Source organism: Myotis yumanensis, unplaced genomic scaffold, assembly GCF_028538775.1.
Source record: "Myotis yumanensis isolate MYYU_CA2020_CCGP unplaced genomic scaffold, mMyoYum1.0.hap1 SCAF_16, whole genome shotgun sequence".
NCBI lineage: Eukaryota > Metazoa > Chordata > Mammalia > Chiroptera > Vespertilionidae > Myotis > Myotis yumanensis.
Window position 1 is genome coordinate 8,920,496 of NW_027223767.1, and position 22,668 is coordinate 8,943,163.

Here is a 22,668-nt window from a genome sequence, read left to right on the forward strand (position 1 = left end):
CGGGGATCGTTGCAGTCTGCAGTCCCTGGAGCAAGCAAGCCTCATGTTCGCTTCCAGCTGCCTGGCTGCCGGCCGCCATCTTGGCTGACAGTTAATTTGCATAAGGATATGCTGATTAGCCAATGGGAAGGGTAGCGGTCGTACGCTAATTACCATGTTTCTCTTTTATTAGTGTAGATTATTTATTAGTATACATACACTACACATATTTCATTATACAATAAAATAATTTTATCTATGTTTTCTAACTTCATAATCACCTTGTACAGTGGTTAAAAACAAGATTCTGGGATTAGGCTGCCTGGGCTTAAAGCATTTACCAGTTAAAATTATATAAACTTCAAAGCAAATTAATTGCTCAATCTCTCCATATTTCAGATCTGTCATCTGTAAACAAGTTACACTATTTACCATAGAGAGTTGCTATGAAGATAAAATGTCATAAGATCTTGGCCTGATATAAATAAACATTCAATAATCACTAGCTGTTTTCATTATGCTACTATTGTTTCTATGAATACTAACAAATGCCAAGATAATATTGGCTATGGTATACTGGAGACAGATGACTAAATTGATCAATATAAAATTTCCTAGACCAGTCAGAATAATTAACAAGTTTCTAGTAAAACTCTGCTTCTTTTTATAAAATATATGTAAGGGTATATATCTTAACATTTAGCTAATTAAAAGTTTAATTTTAAGCATTAAATAAGCTAAATAACTTAAAACATTAACAAGAGACCTGTAATTTTTAAACTAATGTTTAAACTAACATTAAACATTAATGATTAAGTAGGATAAAATGCAATGGACAGACAACCTATGCTGGATATTGAGGATGCAGGAAAGGGAGAGTAGGGAAATTAAATGCAACTAGGTATCTTACAGCTTCCTATAAAATTTAGTTGACATATCCACTAAGCCAGATTGTGATCAGAGTCTCAGGGGTTTCTAAGAATCTTATTAATTTTATGCTATCACAGAAAATTATTTCCAGAAAAAATAATTATGAACAACCTTTGTTCATAATTTTAATCTTAGTTAAAAGATTCAAAGCAAGAAAGGAAATAATCATGACCCCACTTTCAAGACTATAAAAACATAAGTAAAAAAGTACCTCTTTTCGTTTTGGTATTCAGGTAAAAGTGAATTGACCAAATAAGCAATAATGGTGGTTACTGAAATTGCTGGTCAAAAATTTAAATAGTTTAGTCTGCATAGCCCAACTCTTAAACCACGAAGAGTTTTAATTTAAGAGACTTCAAGGATACTACTGTGATTCTGATTAATTTAGGCATAAGCATGATAATACATATTTAAAACATATTAAAAATAGTTAAACCAACAGTGGAAAAGGGAACATATTTAAAAATAGTTAAACCAACAGTGGAAAGGGAACAGAAAATTGCTTGTTCTAATCTTACTGACAGCACAATCTATTGTGGTTGCTTGTGATTCTGTACTACAGACCACATTTTGAAAATAGTTCCTTATGATTGTGTCAATTACCCCACAGAAGTGGTTCAGTCTCTGTCCCTTTACCAGTGATCCTCCAGGAAAGTCAGTAAAATTCTGTGAAGGATATCTGGGCATGTGCATTCAAATGCCAGCAGCATCTTTACATGAGCACATAGAGAATGAACAATTTGAAAACCAGGTACTTACTGCTAAAGTGATTTTGCCTAAAATTTCTTCTGGAATAACATCATCTAATACACTATATACATATTTGTAAAACTTATCAAACGAGGTAGACATGAGTTCCATACAGATCCAACAGTCACCCTATAAAATAACAAATATGTTACTCTTATACATCATATTATGTACCATTTTTCCTTCACTTAAAACAGAAATACAATTAACAAAAAGAAAACTTCATTTTAAAAAAAATCTTGTAGAAATTTTTGGTTCCTTATTAAAGCTCTGGACAGAACATTCTCCTCATGCTAAACACAAACTGATTTGCCCAATTTTCCCCACTCTTAATTGTAAAGACAGGAACAGTCTTACATAGAAAACTTTTGAGCTTTATACGAATTTCAAATATTGCCATAATTAAATATACAAATAGAAAACGTGGAAAACTGTTCATTCTCACTAACAAAGAAAATAGATTACAGTTATCTTGATATACTATAAAAACTTCTTAATAAGTAAATAAAATAAAAGAGAGACAGAAGAAAATACATAAAGCAAACCCAATGCCTCAAAAGTTATTGCTCAAATGCACCTTCTCTGGAGCAGTTTACAAGTCATCCCACTCTCAGCAACCCCCTGCCTTGACGTGTTGTTCTTTGAATGACCCGTATCATCTTTTAATATAAAATATAACATTTATTTTATTATGTTTTTCATCTACATTCCCTACACTCCACCAGGACAGGGGCTCAATGAACATTCCTTAAATGAATGAATGCTGGCTATAATTAAACTGAATCGTTCAAAAACTGATGGCAGCATTATAGAGGTTTTTAAAACAGTCTGAAGGCAACTGGACAATAAAGCAAGAGAAATAAAAGTATTTATACCCTTTGACAGAATTATGACTGGGATCTAACTTAAAGAAACAGTCCAGAAATTACAAAAACAAAAACAAACTAGAAACCACTGAACTATCCCACAAGAGGAAATGGTACATCATTAAAGGAATTATCTAAAATTAAATTTTTTTAAAATGATACAGTTCATGAGAGGTATGCATGAGCAAAATGCAGACGCTAAGTAATACCATGATTATAACACCACTAGAGGCCCGGTGCACGGATCCATGCACCAGTGGGGTCCCTAGGCCTGGCCTGCGTGGATCGGGCTGAAACCAGCTCTCTGACATCCCCCGAGGGGTCCCGAATTGCGAGAGGGCGCAGGCCAGGCTGTGCGCCGGGCCTCTAAGATGCATATAAGATCTTTGGTTAATCTCTTCCCACCCTCCCCTCTGAGATTCATCAGTCTGTTCCATGTTTCCATGCCTGTGGTTTTCGCTCCTGCACTGAGCACCTGCCCCCTACCGGTTGGACGGTCACTTAGGCTTTTATATATATAGATAAAAGTATTTGCACACATGAACAAGTACTACAAAGTACCTTGTAAGAGTGAAAACAACTATCAGGATGATACAAAAAAATTACCTAAATATTATTTTGGCCCTGACCAGTTTGGCTCAGTGAATAGAGTGTCGGCCTGCGGACTAAAGAGTCCCGGGTTCGATTCCAGTCAAGGGCATGTACCTTGGTTGCGGGCACACCCCCAGTAGGGAGTGTGCAGGAGGCAGCTGATCGATGTTTCTCTCTCATCGATGTTTCTAACTCTCTATCCCTCTCCCTTCCTCTCTGTAAAAAATCAATAAAATATATTTTAAAAAATAAAAATAAATAAAAATTATTTTGTATGTTGTCACTAATCTATGGATCCAGCTGTACCCTCCGAAACTTTCCACCACTAATCTTCCCCTCATGCCTGACCTACATTGATTAGAGATGAATGCCCCTAAAAGGACAATGGCTTGCCGAGAACAACACTGCTATTAGTGATATAGCCATAAATAGAATCCAGTGTACTTAACTCCCTTCTCCTATCAACACCTACAATGCAAGGACACCAACCTTGTAAGAAGAGAGGACCTATGCTTCGAGGACACAGGTGAGCACAGCGCTCTCACAACAGGACCACCTGCTGGAGCACGCATGTAGCCCAGGGCTTCGGAGAATACTTATGGTAAAGCATACTTGACATGAACTTTTACTTCTATTTCTTTCTTTTAAGTCTCTTCTCTCTCTCTCTCTTTTCATTTTGAGTGCTTTTACAGAATGACTCTCACAAAAGATTGAGTAACACCCTTCACTCAAAACACACACTTGAATTAATTTAGTCTAAAGACATCATCTCAATAGAATTACTAGAATTTTTATTATACTTAACTCATCTACTTAGAAAAACAGTAAGGGAGGAATTGAACATCAGTAGTGTAGTGAAGCAGAAAGACCACTGATATTAGAGTCTGCAGGCCTGACTTAGTACCCAGACTCTCCCACTTTCTGCTTATATAAGATTGGGCTCCTCAATTCCTCATCTAGGAAATGGATCACTCCACCATCCTCAATGAACTGTGATAAAGATCAAAGGAGCAAACATATGCAAAACACAAAATAAAGTGCCTGGTATGTGGTAAAAACTATAGCTAAGAAAATAAAGGGAGGAGAGGGACGGGTGGAAAAATAGAAAGGCAACCAAAAGAGAAAGAAAAATATGGGAACCAGGGAAGTGAAGGTAAGAAGTAAATGAAGGACTAAGGATGAGAAGAGCAGGCACAAAGGAGCAATTAGCATTAGAGAGGAAGATGTCTATAGTTTCTAAGGCACATAACCTAATGTAAATTTCTTATTTCTTCCGGTAGTTCCTTTTGGCCATAACTGAGAATAGGCAACATTTAAAAAAAATAAAAAGGAATGGCCTGAGCTGCCTCAAAAACCAGGGACAGCAGCATAGCTCTATGTTCACATGACAGACAAAATGGCCAGGTGACCAAAATACAAAAGCAGAAATTACTGAATGTGGATTTACTGAAAGAAGAGGGGGGCGGGGGGAACAATGAAAAATTGAACTACTAAGATCGAGATAAGGGTTCCTAAAGACAAAATCTAGATAAAACTAATAACATCCTTATGTATCACCAGTAACCACTTAGAAAAATGTTTACAGAGACACCACTAACAATAAAAAGGAAACCTATTAAAACACCTAAGAATTTATCTTACAAAAGAAGCAAAACATTTACAAAAACAAGTATGAAATGTTACTAAAGGACATAACAATCTGACTAAATACAGAGGAAAAACATGCTTACAAATGTGAAGACTCAACGTCATAAAGATGCCAAATTCCCCCCCAAAGTAACCTAAGGATTTAGTTAGATTCTAATCAAAATTATCATGCACCAGGACAAGCTTATCCTAAAACTTATGTAGAAAAGTAGAGCCAAGCATAGCTCACACAACTTTTTAAAAGGGGGACTGATCTACTAGACAAAGACCTTTATATAAAGCGTTCACAATAAAAGATGGTGGTATTAAGATGGGGGCAGGGTAAATATGCCAGTGAATGAGACTGAAAACCCGTGCACCTAGGCAATTGGATTTATGACAGATGTAGCAAAGCAAGCAGTGACAAAAGGATGGACTAGTCCATGAATGCTGCTGAGACCAGTAGCCTTCCATACACAAAAATGTTAAATTTGGCCATTACCTCAAGTTATGCACAAACAAAAATACAAAAACTCCCAAATGTAATTTTTGAAAAACAAACGTTTGAAACATTTTTGTTTTGAAAGTCTAAGACTTCAGGGTGGGGAAAAAATTTCCTCCCATACACGTATATATGTGAAAAGAATAAATCACAAAGAGTAAGACCTGTCAACTTTAACTCCACTATCATGAATATTTTTGTCTGATAAAGGATACCATACCAAAAGTTCAAAAATAAGACAAGAACATCTTTTTGGATGTAAAGAAACAAAGGATACCCTGGATAATAAAGCATATGCTGAATTAATTATGAATAGACAAAACTTAATAGAATAATGGCAAAGGTATATGAAGAGGCAAGTCACAGAAAAGAAAACCTGAACACACAAGTAAAAAATTCTGTACTTCACCAGTGATTAGGTAAATGTAATTTTAAAAGTAAGATACCACTTCAAACCCACCTGACTGCCCAAACTGAAACATTTAATAGTACCAGATACTAGCAATGTGACCTGTGACAACAAATGCACATGTCCTACCCAACATGCCACCCTTTGTACTGTACAATGTGCCACCCTTTGTACTGTACAATGTAATTTTTGAAAAACAAACGTTTGAAACATTTTTGTTTTGAAAGTCTAAGACTTCAGGGTGGGGAAAACTTGGAAAATACATAAAGCAATACTATGTATTACTTAGGGGGGGAAATGCATATATGGAAAGCCTAAATAAAAACAAATTGAAGGAAGCATTAATTTCAAGGTAGTGTTTAGCTAACACTACATATCCCAGTCTTCCATGTAAAGTAGGGCGGCCAATGAAATGTCAGCACAAAGGGTTGCTGATTCCAGGGTAGCCCTTTTAGTTCTTCCTTCTTCTCTTCCCACCTGTGGCCATGACAGCTGTACTCTAGGAGCCAACTTGGACCATGAGGCAATCTTAATTATGAAAACCACACACTAGGTACGCCACTATCAGTCTCCAGTGTTGACAACTGAGTTCAATTCCTGACAGAGAAATTACCATTCTGACTAGTAGGAATATAAGTTAGTATAACATAGAAATACAACAACATCCACTAAAGTTGAAGATATTCATTACCATTTAACCTAGCAACTGGATTTCTAGGTATGGATTCTACAGAATCTGTAACCTAAGTTGTCAAGGAAACATGCAAAAGGAAGTTCATTTTTACTTTCATAATTGCAAAAAATTAGAAACTACCAACATTAAAATTATTAAACATTTAAAAAGTGGTATATTTACTCATCAGAATATTACAGAGCTGTTCAAATAAATTAACCAAATCTATACAGGATGGCGCAAAAGTAGGTTTACAGTTGTTCACAGGGTAAATAATACAAGAATAAACTCAGTTTCGTGTACTCACAACTGCAAACCTACTTTGCCCCACCCTGTATTAGAGATCTCTATTTACAGGGACAAATTTTGAATACTATGCTATGGAAGATACAAACAGGATGATTCCACCTAGGTAAACTTGGAAAATACATAAAGCAATACTATGTATTACTTAGGGGGGGAAATGCATATATGGAAAGCCTAAATAAAAACAAATTGAAGGAAGCATTAATTTCAAGGTAGTGTTTAGATTGGGAGATTAAAAGGGGAAATGGGATGGGGACTTCTATTGTATCTATAATTTAAACACAAATAAAGAGCAAATATGCCAAAATGTTAATCTGTGATGTGGCTACACTGCTATTCCATGCAATTTTCTGTATGTTTGAAATATTTCATAGTTTTTTAAAAAAGTAAGAACTACCTTAAGAAATGAGCAAAATAAACCAAATAGAAAAAAAGAAAATGAGTGACCAGAATAAAAAAATTAAATTAGAAAAGAGAAAAACAAAACAGAAAATTAATGTAACTGAATGTTGAATCACTTAAACATTAATAAATTTGAGCTGAGCGGGTGTGGCTCAGTGGTTGAACACTGACCTATAAACCAGGAAGTCACGCCTGATTTCAGATCAGAGCACATGCCCGGGTTGTGGGGGTTATGCAGGAGGCAGCTGACCAATAATTCTCTTTCATCATTGATGTTTCTAACTCTAACTCTCTCTCCCTCTCTCTTCCTCTCTGAAATCAATAAAAAATAAATTTTAAAAATAAAATAAATTTGATAAAGCTCTAGCCAGACTAATCGGAAAAAAACAGAGAAGGTGCAAATTACCTACATCATGAACGAGAGAGGGAGAGGGAGGAAACATCACTATAGATTCTACAAATATTAAGATGATAATAAATAAATATCATAAATAATTCTATGCCAATTAATGTGACAATTTAGATGAAAGGGTCAAATTTCTTCAAGGAAATTTACCACCCAAGATCACTCCAGAAGAAACAGATACCTTGAATAGAGTTCTATCTTTGAAAGAAATCAAATTTGTAGTTCAACATCTTCCCACACAAAAAAAACCTCCATGTTCAAATGGCTTCATTGGTGATTTCTATCAAATATTTACAGAAGAAATAATACCAATTCCATAAATTCTTCCAGAAAACTGAAAATGGGGTAATATTTCCCAACTCATTCTATAAGGCTAGCATTACACTGATACAAAGCAAAAAAATAAATAAAACCATTATAAGAAAATTACAGATTAATTTCTCTTATGGCATATATATCAAAGTTTAAATAAAATTTTAGCAAATTTAACAATATATAAAAAAAATACATAATAATCATGTGGTTTTAAGCCAGAAAGACAAGGCTGGTTTAACATTTGAAAAGCAATCCATGTAATTTACCATATTTTAAAAAGAAAAATTTAGGAGAAACCAAGATGGTGGCATAGGTAAACACCTGAAATTGCTGCCTCACACAACCACTTCAAAACTACAACTAAAGACAAAACAGACATCACCCAGAACCACAGGAAGGCTGGCTGAGTGGAAATTCTATAACTAGAAGGAAAGAGAAAAGCACACTGAGACTCAGGAGGTGCGGAAGTAAAGTGCAGAGGTAAGGAGGCGCGCGCTCGGAAAGGGCTGGCAACTGAGGATGCCAGTGTCTTTTTCAACCGGGAGGGAGTCCCAAGCTCCCAATGGCCCTGACTCCAGTTCCAGGCGAGTCTCTGGGGACCCAGACTCATACGGGGAGAAACTGGACTGTCTGGCAGCGGGCGGAACTCGAGGGCAGCTTTCTCAGAGGTGCTTGCAGCGATTACCGAGGGACACTGAGACCCGGGGGCCTCTTAGGGCAGGACTGAGGAGCAGCCATAGCTGTTTGCTCCGACCTGTTGATTCCCTGAGACACCGCCCCACCCAAGCTTCGAGCAGAGGCTTTTGCATATGAATGGTCTGGCCCTTTGAGATCTAAAATTACCTAACAAACTGCAGCTGGGTCATAGAGAACCAGAACATCCAAAAGAAGGCTCAAGGCCCCACAGCAGCTTGCACTGCTTCACAGCTGAGCCTCATCTGAGCACCTCCAAACCCCAAACAAGGAAGAGGAATCTGCAGATCTCTCCGTAGCTCCTGCTGGGTAGCCTCAGGCAGAGGCTAAATTAGCTTCTCCTTAGAGATCCAAGAGCCCGTGTAACTAGTGGTCAGAGTGGGACCATCCAGATTACAACTCCTCAGATCCATAAGGGACACACTCAGGGGGCAGACTCAGTGAGCACCAAAGCCCCACTGAAGCAAGTCTTGCCCCAGAAGGGTGTCTTCAGCACAGAAGTTCTCCCACTATAGACACAGCTGATTCTCACAGACAATTGGCCTGGAAGTCAATTCCTCCCAGTGATACCAACAACAATCAAGGCTTAACTACAACAAGACTGTGCACACAGCCCACAAAGGGGTGCACCAAGAGTGTCCACCTCAGGTAATTGGGGAGGCTGAGCCACTGGGCCCTATAGGACACCTAGCACAGAAAGCCACTCTATCAACACAGGGAAGCAGCCAAAATGCGGAGACAAAGAAACAGATCACAAATGACAGAAATGGAGGAAAGCAAATTACTGGATATAGAGTTCAAAACCACGGTTATAAGGTTTTTCAAGAATTTTCTAGAAACCACTGATAAATTTAGTGAGACCCTCAAGGATATGAAAAAGGACCAACTAGAAATTAAGCATACACTGACTGAAATAAAGAATAATATACAGAGATCCAACAGCAGACAAGAGGATCCCAAGAATCAAGTCAAAGATTTGAAATATGAAGAAGCAAAAAATACCCAACCGGAAAAGCAAAAAGAAAAAAGAATCCAAAAATATGAAGATAGTGTAAGGAGCCTCTGGGACAACTTCAAGCGTACCAACATCCGAATTATAGGGGTGCCAGAAGATGAGAGACAGCAAGATATTGAAAACCTATTTGAAGAAATAATGACAGAAAACTTCCCTTACCTGGTGAAAGAAATAGACTTACAAGTCCAGGAAGCGCAGAGAACCCCAAACAAAAGGAATCCAAAGAGGACCACACCAAGACACATCATAATTAAAATGCCAAGAGCAAAAGACTAAGAGAGAATCTTAAAAGCAGCAAGAGAAAAAAAGTCAGTTACCTACAAGGGAGTACCCATACGACTGTCAGCTGATTTCTCAACAGAAACCATGCAGGCCAGAAGAGAGTGGCAAGAAATATTCAAAGTGATGAATACCAAGAACCTACAACCAAGATTACTTTATCCAGCAAAGCTATCATTCAGAATTGAAGGTCAGATAAAGAGCTTCACTGATAAGAAAAAGCTAAAGGAGTTCATCACCACCAAACCAGTATTATATGAAATGCTGGAAGGTATTCTTTAAGAAGAGGAAGAAGAAGAAAAAGGTAAAGATAAAAATTATGAACAACAATTACATATCTATCAACAAGTGAATCTAAAAATCAAGTGAATAAAAAATCTGATGAACAGAGTAAACTGGTGAATATAATAGAATCAGGGGCATAGAAAGGGAGTGGACTGACAATTCTGGGGGGGGGTGTGGGGGGGGGAAGAGACTGGACAAAAATTGTACACCTATGGATGAGGACAGTGGGGGGCAGTTAAGGGCAGAGGGTGGGGTGGGAACTGGGTGGAGGGGAGTTATGGGGGGAACAACTGTAATAATCTGACCAATAAAGATCTATTTAAAAAAAGAAAAATTTAGCATACAATCATTTCAAGAATGTATAAAAACAATCTGACAAAACTCTAATATCCATTCCTGAAAAAAACTCTAAACAAACTAGTAACAGAAGGGAAATTCTTCAGCCAGATAAAGAGCATCTATGAAAAACCTACAGCTAACATCATAATTAATGGTGAAAGGCTGAATGCTTCCCTCCTAAGATCAGAAACATAACAAGGATGTCCACTCTCACCATTTCTATCCAATAGCAGTGCACCAGAGGATCTAGCTAGTGCAATAAGAAACGAAAGAAAAAGAACAAAACAACAACAAAAATGGAGGTAGGGAGGGAGTGAAGGAAGAAAAAAGAAAAGAAAGAGAGTGTGAGAGAGAAAGAGCGAGAGCGAGAGTGAGAGAGACCCAAATTGGAAAGACAGAAATAAAAGCTCTTTATTCACAGATAACATGATAATCTACGTAGAAAATGTGATAAAATCTACAAAAAGCTTCCAAAATTCATTGAGTTTAATAAGGTTGCACTACACAAGATAAAAAAAAAAAAAAAAAAAAAAAACCAACAACAACACACAAGAATAGAGACAGAGAGAGAGAGATCCATGTGAGAGAGACACATTGATTGATTGCCTCCCACAGGCACCTCAACCCAAGTGGGAATGGAACCTGCAACCCAAGTACGGTGCCCTTGACTGGGAATTGAACCCCAGACTCTTCAGTGTGTGGGGCGATGCTCTAATCACTGAGCACACCAGCCAAGGTGCCAGCTTTTTTTTTTTCTTTTTCCTTTTCTCTTTCCTTTCCTTTTTCTTTCCTTCTCTTTTTCTGTCTTTCTTTTCCTTTTCTCTTTCTCTCTCTCTCTTTTTTTTTTTTTTGTCCAAGGGAACAGCATCCCATGCAAAGGTAATAGCTAGTATAAAGTCATAAGAACCTGACTGAGCTTAGTTTACCTGTTCCTATCTGTTTAGGAATGGAAAGAAGGTTGCTGTCTGCTGTTGCTGGAACACAGTAGGCAAAGAGCAGAGCCATAAAGGAGAGGTAAGTAGCAATCAGATAGTGTGAAGCTTTGCAAGTAAAATGCAAAGTTTATTCTCAGTGCAATTCTCTGGGGTAAGGTTACCTGATTTACCATTTAAAATCACTCTGCTGCATGGGGAATGAACCTACAGGGGCAGGACTGGATATGGAAAGACTGGTTAGACTGTGGCTTGGGCCAGGATTATAGCTGTGAGATGGCAAGGAAGGCCACCATAGGTATTAGGATATATTTTGGAGGTAGAACCAGTAGAACTTACTGATTGGAATGTAAGGAAATAAGAGGAATCAAGATAACTCCTGACTTTTTGGCCTATGTACCTAGGCTGATAGGACCAATTGTGGAGATAAATCCTGGGGGTGATGAGGGTTTGGGAAGTGAGGTAGTAAGTTGAGAGATCTCAATTTGTGCTCATCTTAATTTTGAGTTGCTTATCAAATATCCAAATGGAGATATTGGTTAGGCAGTTGTAGAAGTCTAGATTTCAGGGGAGAAGTCAGGGTTGGAGATATAAATTCGGGAATAAACAAAAAAACAAAACAAAAAAAAAACAAGAATCAATTGTATTTCTACGTATTAGTCACAACATAAGAGGAAATAATTTTTTAAAATCTCATTTATTAAAGCATCAAAATATATCACGTACTTACTTTAACAAATAATGTGAAAGACTTATATGGTAAAAACTATAAAATATTGCTGATAAATGTTTTAAAGATGTAAATAAATGAAATAAAATACCATCTTAATGGGTCATTAGACTTAATACTGTTAAAATATTGATACTCTCCCAACAGATGTATAGATTCAAAATAATCCCAATCAACAATTCTGGGGATTTGTTTTTATAAAAACTGACAAGCAGATACCAAAATCTATATGGAAACGAAAAGGGCCTCAACTACCTAAAACTTATTTTTTAAGAAAAATGAATTTTAAAGACCATTAAGTACTACATGATCTCAAGACTTTCTATAAAGCTAGAATAATCAAGACGGTGTGAAACTGGTGCAAAGAGAGACAAAACAGATGAATGGAACAGACTAGATAGTCCAGAAATAGACCCACACACTGATTTCTGGCAAAGCTACAAAGGATATCCAAATGCAAAAAAAGCAAACATCAATCCACACCTCTCACCACATAAAAACTAATTCTAAATGGATAATATAATTGTGGTGTCTAAAACTATAAAAGTATAAGAGAAAAACATAAGAGAAAATTTGAGTTCAGCAAAAATTCCTTAGATACACCAAAAGCACAATGCATAAAAGAAAAAAACAGACAAGTTGTCCTACATTAATATTAAAAACTTTCACTTTCTAAAATAAATATTTAAGCCCTAGCTGGTTTAGCTCAGTGGATAAAGCGTCAGCCTGCGGACTGAAGGGTCCCATGTTCAATTCCGGTCAAGGGCACATACCTGGGTTGCGGGTTTCATCCCCAGTAGGGGGCGTGCAGGAGGCAGCCAATCAATGATTTTCTCTCATCATTTATGTTTGTATCTCTCCTTCCCTCTCCCTTCCTCTCTGAAATCAATAAAAATATATATATTTTTAAAAACACTTAAAATGTATAACAGATAAGACACAGACATAGGGGGACAAACATTTGCAATCATATATCTGACTAGTGACCCAGTGCACGAAATTCATGCACATTAAAAGGGGATTAATTAGAGGAAATATTTTAATATTGCGGGTATCCAGCTCCTTCCTCCCTCCTGTCAGAGTCTGGCCGGCACCCATGGGGACGCAGTGTCAAGTCCCTGCCGGCGCCCGCAGAGACCCAGCATCAAGTCCCACTGGCGCCACGAGACCCAGAGTCAAGTCCTGGGTGTGGGTATCTGACTCCCTCCTCTCTCCTGTCAGAGTCTGGGCCGGCGCCCACGGGAATGCAGCGTCAAGTCCCACCAGCGCCGCAAGACCCAGAGTCAAGTCCCCACCCACCTGCACGGGCCTCGCCATGCACGCAGCCCCGCCCACCCACGCCTCTAAATCAGGTGAGACCCAGACCCGCCAGCGCCCACAGGGACACAGGATCAAGCCCCTGCTGGCACCCGCGGGACGCAGTGTTAAGTCCCCGCCCACCTGCGCACCTCACTGTGCACGCAGCCCCGCCCACCCGCCCATGCCTGCCGTGTAGGCAGCCTCCTGGTGATTGGTCGTTATGGCATGAGGGCGTCACGACCACAGGCTTTTTATATAGATAGATAGATAATAAACCTGTATCCGGAATGACATTTTTTTAAAAACTCCCAAAACTCAATAGTAAGAAAATAAGCAAAACAATTAAGAAAATGACAAAAAGATTTGAATAGAAACTGCATTGAAGAAGACAGCTGGCAAGTAAGCACAGGAAAAGCTGTTTAACAGCATTTGTCATTAGAAAAATGAAAATTAAAAATGCAATGAGATTCCACTCTAAATCTATTAGAGTGGCTAAAAATTAAAAAGACAGACACCCCAACTGTTGAGATGTGGAAGAAATAAACACTCATCCACCACCACTGGAAGCTGCAAATGCAACTACAGTTGACCCTTGAACAACATGGGTTTGAACTTTGAAGGTTCATTTAAATGCAGATTTTTTTTCAATATACAGTCACCCCTCCATATCCCTGGTTTCACATCCTCCTCGTCAACCAACTGTGGATTGAAAACAGTTATTTTGGATCTGCAGTGAGGAATCAGAATGCAGGGCGCCGACTGCATGCATTGTTCTATGCTATTGTACATAGGGAACTTGAGCATCTCTGGATTTGGGTACTGGTGAAGTGCCTAGAACCATCCTCTGCAGATACTGAGGGACAACTCTCGTTAAGTTTGTGGGGAGTTAAAAGTTAAATGCAAATTCTCAATGGTCAGCACCCCAACCCTCAAGTTGTTCAAAAGTCAATTGCACTTTTAAAAGTAGTTTGCCCATTTTTAAAAAAACTGAAACATATGATCCAGCCATCCCACTTCCAGGTATTTAACCCAAGGGAAATAAAATCATACGTCCACTCAAATCCTTGTACACAAATACTCACAGCAGTTTTACTATAATAGATAAAAACTGGAAACAACCCAAATGAATAAACAAACTGTGGTATACCCACGCAATGGAAAACTAATACTACTCCACAATCAAAAGGAACAAACTATTTAGACATGCCACAACATGAATTGCAAAATAATTATGCTGAGTAAAAGAAAATTTCTTTAAAAAAGAGTACATACTGTTTGATTCCATTTACACAAAATTCTAGAAAATGCAAATTTATCTATAGTGGCAGAAAGCAGACCTACGGTTGCTGAGGATGCTGACAGCAGAAAGGAAGTGTGTATTACCTGTGGGACACAAGGAAACTTGTGAGTGATGAAGTTCATTATCTTGAGTATGGTCATAACTGTACAGGTGCATACATTTGTCCAAACATATCAAATTGTATACTTTAAATATGTGTGGTTTATCATGTGTCAACATTAGCTCCATAAGCTGTATTTATAACTTGCAAGGGGGAAGGAAAGAGAAAGAAGAACGTGAGAAGAGGGAGTAGAAAGAGAAGGTGACTAAATTCAGCTAATATCACTTTTATATAATCTGATGAACTTCTACAATCAGAACTTACTCAGAACAGTATTTCCTACACTAGAATTTCTCCAACCTCAACCTAAGGATTTCCTTGCTATTAAATTCTGACAATTTATATATTAAAAGCCTTTAAGTAAACTATAGGCTAAAAGTTACTTTAATTTTTCAGTACTACCAAGCTCTTCTTTTCCCAGTCTACAAAGTCTGAAAACGAATTTAGAAACCTGTGCAATTGGATGTCTTAATAACTTACTTAATCGAATCCAAGTTGAACTTGGGGCTTTTTATTTGAGTTTAGGTCCATCCTAGAAAGAAGTATACATGGTTGGAAACAATGGCAACATATAAGTTACCAACTTCAGTAATAAGTATTATTTATTCACTGCTCTAAATAAAGCTATAGAACTTACAAAGGCTCAAAATTACCCAATAGCAAGATTAATCTCTACATAGTAGCTACAAGAAGAAAAATACCTTTTCACAAGCCCCTTGATTGATGGTGACTGAACCAGACCAAAACCTGATGTCTTATGGACACTAAATTATGTGAAATATTCTGGAGGGTTTCTCACAGTGACAGAATTAAAAGCACGTGTCTCTCACACAGTGATGTAAGGCAAAAAGTCCTGACTGCACAAACACTTCCATTCTTTCCTGTCATAAACCCAGAATTTTGGGTCTATTACTAAAACTGAAGGTCATGTAGCCAAAAAAGATCTTTATTTTTAAGTAATCAATCTTGAAAGAAAAGTGTTTCTCTAAACCCTTATTAAATCTGTTTGACATTTTTACCCTTTGTAACTTGAGAAAACAAACTTTGACTACTCACTTTTTTGTTGTTAATCCTTACCAGAGGATATTTTTCCATTTATTTATTGTTTGTTTGTTTGTTTAGAGAGAGTAGAAGGGAAGGGGAGGGACAGAGAGAGAGAAACACTGGTGTGAGAGAGACACCTGATAGCTGCCTCCCGCACAGGCCCGACCAGGGCCTGAGCCTGCAACTGAGGTATGTGCCCTTGACCCTTCAGTCTGCAGGCCGATGCTCTATCCACTGAGTCAAACCAGATAGGCTGACTATGCACTCTTTAAATGAACTTTCTGCTTCTAAAACTTCATTTTTTTATTATTGAGAAAGTACCTATTATTTCTTCTATTCTAAGATTTGGGGGAGAAGTTCAAGTTCACTCTAGGCATTTTATGACTATATACAGCTTAACTGTATAGTTCTTAAGATTTCATGTTATCATAGTTAAAAGTTGTAATGTTTAAAAAGGCTATATTTTAAATTAAGCTAAAAATTCTTCATCCCTAGACCACCTGTGGTATATAATGAATGAACAGTGAGAACTTTGTCTCTGAATTCCCAACTGTGACACTTAGTGGCTGTGCGACATTTTTCAAATTAGTACTCAAATCTCAGTTTCCGCTCTGTAAAAAGGGCATAATACCACCAAACTCCCTGAGACTGTTGTGATGATAATATATGTGAAAACGATAGAGCATTCAATAGGTGCTAGTGCTTATAACTGCTTATCTCAACTCCCTTCGACCTTCCTGAGATGTAAAATTGAATTTTACCCAGCTATTTGTGAGAAACCATAAGGATACCATTCAGATCCTATTCTTTTTGTTTATAAAAAGATTTTGTTTTATTATCAGTAAGTTCTCAATTGTAGATATCACTTACCCTGCCTTCTTTTCATGAAATCAAACTTCCACACTACTTAGCCTGGGGCTAGATATTTAAATGTTGCTTAAATGAAGGACTAAATAAATGAACAGGAGCACTAAATTGGCATGTTCAAGCATAGGGAGGTGAATTCCAGTGAAGGTAGAGCCAGTGGGAGACTTTAGTGAACACAGCACTGGAAAAGCTGACTAATGAATCCAGTTAGGAGAGAAGATCTAGTCCAATCCTAAATAACAACTCTTTTGCATAAGATTGAAAAAGGATTTAGTGATTATGAAGAATAAAGTTATGGTTTGGTAAAAGAAGGGGAGAGGAGATACCAAGATTCCTGTGCAACCTAAACAAGTTCCAGACTCATGACCTTACTAACAAAATAACTTGATGTAATATTTAGGCCCAGGATACAGTTATGTACCTGAATGCATGACTATATATAGATACAATGTCATACTGATGTGAAATAGTGAAGTAAGCTAAGAAATTCAATGTATTGAGTAAAAAAATATATGAATATTCAACTCATTAAAAAGTATAAGGACAGGAGGAAGAAGAAACTACAAGTATAGAATTAACAGTGGTTAATTAGTAATTGAACAAAGAAATAGGCTTTATCATGAAGTAGTATTCTTCCAGTTACTAGAGTTACCAATTAAGAACACACACACACACACACACACACACACAAATACATAAATAAGTAAATTTTAGGGTTGGGTGGAGAATTAATTGATTAACCTCTAAGGTCTTCTCCAATCACAAGGTTTCATACTTCTAGTCAGTATACATTTAGTTCTGTCTTAAAACACAGTTTATTTTAAGTTTCAATAACTACAATAAAAACCCAAGGCTTTGTGATACAGTTTCAGCACATCTGAACATTTTCAAAATGAGAATGGTATTTCTAATGAGCATTTAAAATGCTTAAGAGTTCAAAGTTGAAGGTATCACACTACTTTATATGAAATTATATTACAAGGCTATTGTAATCAAAACAGCATGATACTAGAATAGAAACAGACACATAAGTCAATGGAACAGAATAGAGAGTCCAGAAATAAACCCATGTCTATATGGTCAATTAATATTTGACAAAGGAGGCAAGAAGATACAATGAGTAAAGACAGTCTAGTCAATAAATGATACTGGAAAAACTGAACAGGTGCATGCGAAAAAATAAAACTACTAGGTGTACCGGTTAATAATGCGGATTTTTTTCAATAGATGGGAGTTACACATATGTTGATATATATACAATTTGATATGTATGCTATTTTGTTGTATTGACAACGACCTTCAAAACTTCATATGTCAAATTTGCTGAAGGTGTTAACATCATAGATATTTTTACACTTAAAAATATCGAATTTCATGCCAAAAAAAGAGCATTTGCAGGAAATTATAACTCATTACTTTATTTTGAAGAAAAGTGCTTCTGAATACTTCAGGAAGCTTATGGTGAACATGCTCCATCTCAAGATATTTGCGAACACTGGTTTAAACGCTTTAAAAGTGATGATTTTGATGTGAAAGACAAAGAACGTCCAGGTCAACCGAAAAAGTTTAAAAACCAACAATTACAAGCATTATTGGATGAAGATGCGTGTCAAACTCAAAAACAACTTGCAGAAAGATTAAAACATTGCTCAGCAATTTCCAATCATTTACAAGCAATGGGAAAGATTTTAAAGGAAGGAAAATGGGTGCCACATCAACTGAACGAAAGACAAATGGAAAACCGAAAAGTCATCAGTAAAATGTTGCTTCAACAGCACGAAAGAAAGTCTTTTTTGCATTGAATTGTAACTGGTGATGAAAAGTGGATTTATTTTGAGAATCCCAAATGCACAAATCATGGGTTGATCCAGGTCAACCATCAACATTGATTGCAAGGCCAAATCACTTCGGAAAGAAGACAATGCTCTGTGTTTGGTGAGATCAGAAAGGTGTGCTATATTATGAGCTTCTAAAACCAGGTGAAACCGTTAACCTGATCACTACTGACAACAAATAATCACTTTGAACCACGCTTTGATTGTGAAACAACCAGAATGTGCCAGAAGACACAGCAAAGTAATTTTGCCTCATGATGACGCACCATCACACACTTCAAAACCAGTTAAAGACACGTTAAAAGATCTTGCCTGGGAAGTATTAACCCACCCGCTGTATTCACCAGACCTTGCTCCTTCAGATTACTACTTGTTCTGATCGATGGCACACGCACTTTCTAAGCAGCACTTCAAAACATATGAAGAAGTGGAAAATTGGGTCTCTGAATGGTTTGCCTCAAAACAAGAAAAGTTCTATTGGGACGGTATCCATAAGATGGGGAAATGTGTAGCTAGCGATGGACATTACTTAGAATAAAGCACTTTTGATGTTTCTCTTGAAATTATCATGTTTTCTTTGATTACAAAATCCGCATTATTAACCGGTACACCTGGTATATCACTTTCTTACACCATACATAAACTCCAAGTGGATTAAAGACTTAAATGTAAGACTCAAAACCATAACACTCCTAGAAGAAAACAAAGGCAGTAAAATCTCTGACATTTGTCTTAGCGGGTTTCTTTTTGAAGCAATTTGTTGGGCAATGGAAACTAAATAAATAGATAGATAGATAGATAGATAGATAGATAGATAGATAGATAAATAAATAAAGGTACATCAAGCCCTGGTCAGGTAGCTCAGTTGGTTAGAGCATCGTCCCAATGCACCAAGGTTGTGGGTTAGATCCTCTTAAAGAAGAGAAAGTATTTATAAATGAAGCAAGGAAATAGGGGATTCACAAATGACAGCCATTTTTTTAAAGTGTAAGATTCACACCTTAACAAAAGGAAAAATAAGTGGTAGAAATTTATGTATAGATCAGTGATGGCGAACCTATGACACACGTGTCAGAGGTCACACGCGAACTCATTTTTTTGGTTAATTTTTCTTTGTTAAATGGCATTTAAATATATAAAATAAACATCAAAAATATAAATCTTTGTTTTACTATGGTTGCAAATATAAAAAAATTTCTATATGTGACACGGCACCAGAGTTAAGTTAGGGTTTTTCAAAATGCTGACACGCCAAGCTCAAAAGGTTTGCCATCACTGGTATAGATTATCAAGGCTATATACTAAACTACTGAGAAATTAACTTATTACTAATGTATGGCATTTAACTGTACATTAAGATTGAAGCCTGCCACTCCTTGATTTATCCCAATTAGATATTCATTTGCCAGCTAAAAACCCAGATAGTTCATTCCTACCTCTCTGAAGAGTGCACCATAAAACTGAACAATGTATGGGCAATCACTACTCCGCATTACTACATCCAAATCCATAAGAAGTTGCTTTTGTTCTTTTTCATCCACTGTTGACCGAATTCTCTGGAAAAGAATGACAAAAGATGTCATAATAACATAAAACAACGACAGAAGCTTGAGAAAACCACTACCACAGAAAGATCAAAAATTTCTAAGCAGCCCTAACCGGTTTGGCTCAGTGGATAGAGCGTCAGCCTGCGGATGCAAGGGTCCCAGGTTCGATTCCAGTCAAGGGCATGTACCTTGGTTGTGGGCACATCCCCAGTGGGGCATGTGCAGGAGGCAGCTGATCGATGTTTCTCTCTCATCGATGTTTCTAACTCTCTATCCCTCTCCCTTCCTCTCTGTAAAAAATCAATAAAATATATTTTTTAAAAAAATTTCTAAGCAAACTTTGCAAATACTAACCCAACATGAAAGTGATTATCTTTGTTATACTTTACAAGAACAATTTTTACCACAGAAAAACAAAATAGGACATAGGACATTTATTACATTTTAATACAATAGTACTCAATAACTCTTAAAAGGACCCAGGCTCTCTAAACACAAGCATTCACTGATGATGTTAGAAATTATGCAACAAAGTTCTTGGGTAATGAAAATTAACCATGTGCAAAAGAAAATCATAAGGAACTATACTTTAAATCATAATGGACTATACTTTAAACAGTTTTCATGTGAATAATTAGAGATAGCTTCATAGATGCTTTAATGACCATTTCAGAATTGTATGAAATCAAGGCATTCAATGCAAGAACAACCCTCTTCCCTCCTGGGATCCTTGTTCCATAGCATCCTCATTCATTAGAGATAGAACACAGTTCAGAACAGGTAAAAGCGAGAACTACTGTAGGGGCAGCACACAGCCTACTATCCATGTCTCCAAAATCCTGACCTGGAATTCTCCCCTTCACCACTTCCTGAATGGTAAACTCAAAAAGTTCTCCCTGACTTTCCAAACCGTGAGTCAGAATGCAGGACAACATAAACATGTTGAAAAATAACCTAAAACTGAGGAATAGAGGGCTCTTTGTCTTTTCCTAAGCTGACGAGGCCCTGCTCTGTACACTGCAGACCTGGGGTATATTCCTAACCCATCTACAGAACAACTTCTGTGCACAATCCTAAAATACTGCCACAAAAAATTAGTATCCCCGTGTTCTACCCACGAACAGTATAGGGCATGGAGATGGCCAAAGGGAGAGATCTCACTGCACTACAGAGATAGAAGTTCAGAAATTATAAAACATTAAGAACGAAGTTATGGTTTAACATTAAGGCATACAAACAACTTTTGTTCTCATAAAAATAATTCAAAATGTCACACCGCGCCACTGTGTATAATACATAGCACATACTTACAAGGCAAATTAGTATCAAAAAATACATAAGGTGGCATTTTGTCTTCCAAAGATTTCAAGGTATCTGTCCTCAATGTTCTTGAAAGGGATGAAGGCGTCAATAAGTTCTTGAGCCCATTTTACAGAAGAGAAACCAGAGGCACAGAGAGAATACAAGAGGTGTATTCCATGGGACATGACAATAAGCAGGTACGTAAGGACTAGAAGCAGGTTCTCTCATTTTCATTTTTCCACACTAAATAGGAATTCCATGCATTTCAAATACAAACAAATTTAATTTTGCTATTTAAAATGTAGAGCCTCCTAGCTATAGTACTTCACACCAAATAAAATTTACTAACTGGCATCCATCCATATATGCTGATTTATTTAAAACTTTGACATGAAATTTCACTGCATAAACAAGAAGACATAATAAAAAAAATATATAAACAAAATAAGAGTAGTACTTTCAAAATTAAAATATGTCCCTTCTCTCTCTCTCTCCTGTCTATCTTTTCATAGTTCTGGAATAAACAATCTTGCTTGTAAATCAACATGTGCACTCAAAAATGATGCTATTAAAAAGTCAAAATAGCCTACTGGTGCAATGTGCATTTGTTCAAAATTTGACATTGATAATTCTTATAAACATTTCAACTACATGTATTCCTGCTTTAAATATATAACTTTAAAAGTACAGCTGTAAAAATACTAAGTTGGGAAGACAATTATTTTTTTAATCTAAATTTAAAAGACAGAGACCTGATAATTAGAAACAAACAGGGAAGAAAAAGCAAATGGCCCTCTATTAATGAATTCTCACTATTAAAAGTTTTAAAAACATATTTTTTTGCTATTTTATTTGTATGTTTATATTGGCAAGTGTAAATATACTAGCATACACACTTATGAGATACTATCTTAAAAGATACCCTCTTTGCTAGTTTATTTTTTGTTTCCCTAAACTGGTTTTATGGTTTTCTATATTTAACATTTGTACAAATGCTTATATTTCAACTACTAGAAAGCATATTACAGTCAAAAGCTTAATAGCTATTAACAATACCTGAATATTGGGGACTATTCCTTTTTTTAAAATATATTTGTATTGATTTCAGAGAGGAAGGGAAAGGGAGAGAGAGAAGCATCAATGATGAGAGAGAATCATTGATTGGCTGTCTCCTGCACGCCCCACCCTGGGGATCAAGCCTGCAACATGGGCATGTCCTCTGACCTCCTGGTTTATAGCTCAACGCTAAACCACTGAGCCAGGCCAGCTGGGCTACTGGGAACTATTTCTAAAAATACTGTTGTAGCTACAGAAAGGATACCTGTTACTATGTGAATTGGAGGTGG

At 36.9% G+C, this 22,668-nt stretch overlaps 1 protein-coding gene across 7 annotated transcripts in view; it reads right to left on the minus strand.

Moving 5' to 3' along the window:
- MAP2K4 (mitogen-activated protein kinase kinase 4) overlaps positions 1–22,668 on the minus strand; it is a 119,755-nt gene that overhangs the window by 25,240 nt on the left and 71,847 nt on the right. For 4 of the 7 annotated variants that reach the window (XM_070395106.1, XM_070395105.1, XM_070395111.1 and 1 more), the window contains 3 exons: positions 19,910–20,029; positions 14,669–14,710; positions 1,669–1,788 (listed from right to left, as the gene is read on the minus strand). In XM_070395106.1, coding sequence (XP_070251207.1) covers positions 1,669–1,788; positions 14,669–14,710; positions 19,910–20,029 — 282 coding nt within the window. The remainder of the gene's footprint in view (positions 1–1,668; positions 1,789–14,668; positions 14,711–19,909; positions 20,030–22,668) is intronic. The other 3 variants (XM_070395108.1, XM_070395107.1, XM_070395110.1) reach the window with 2 other exon arrangements.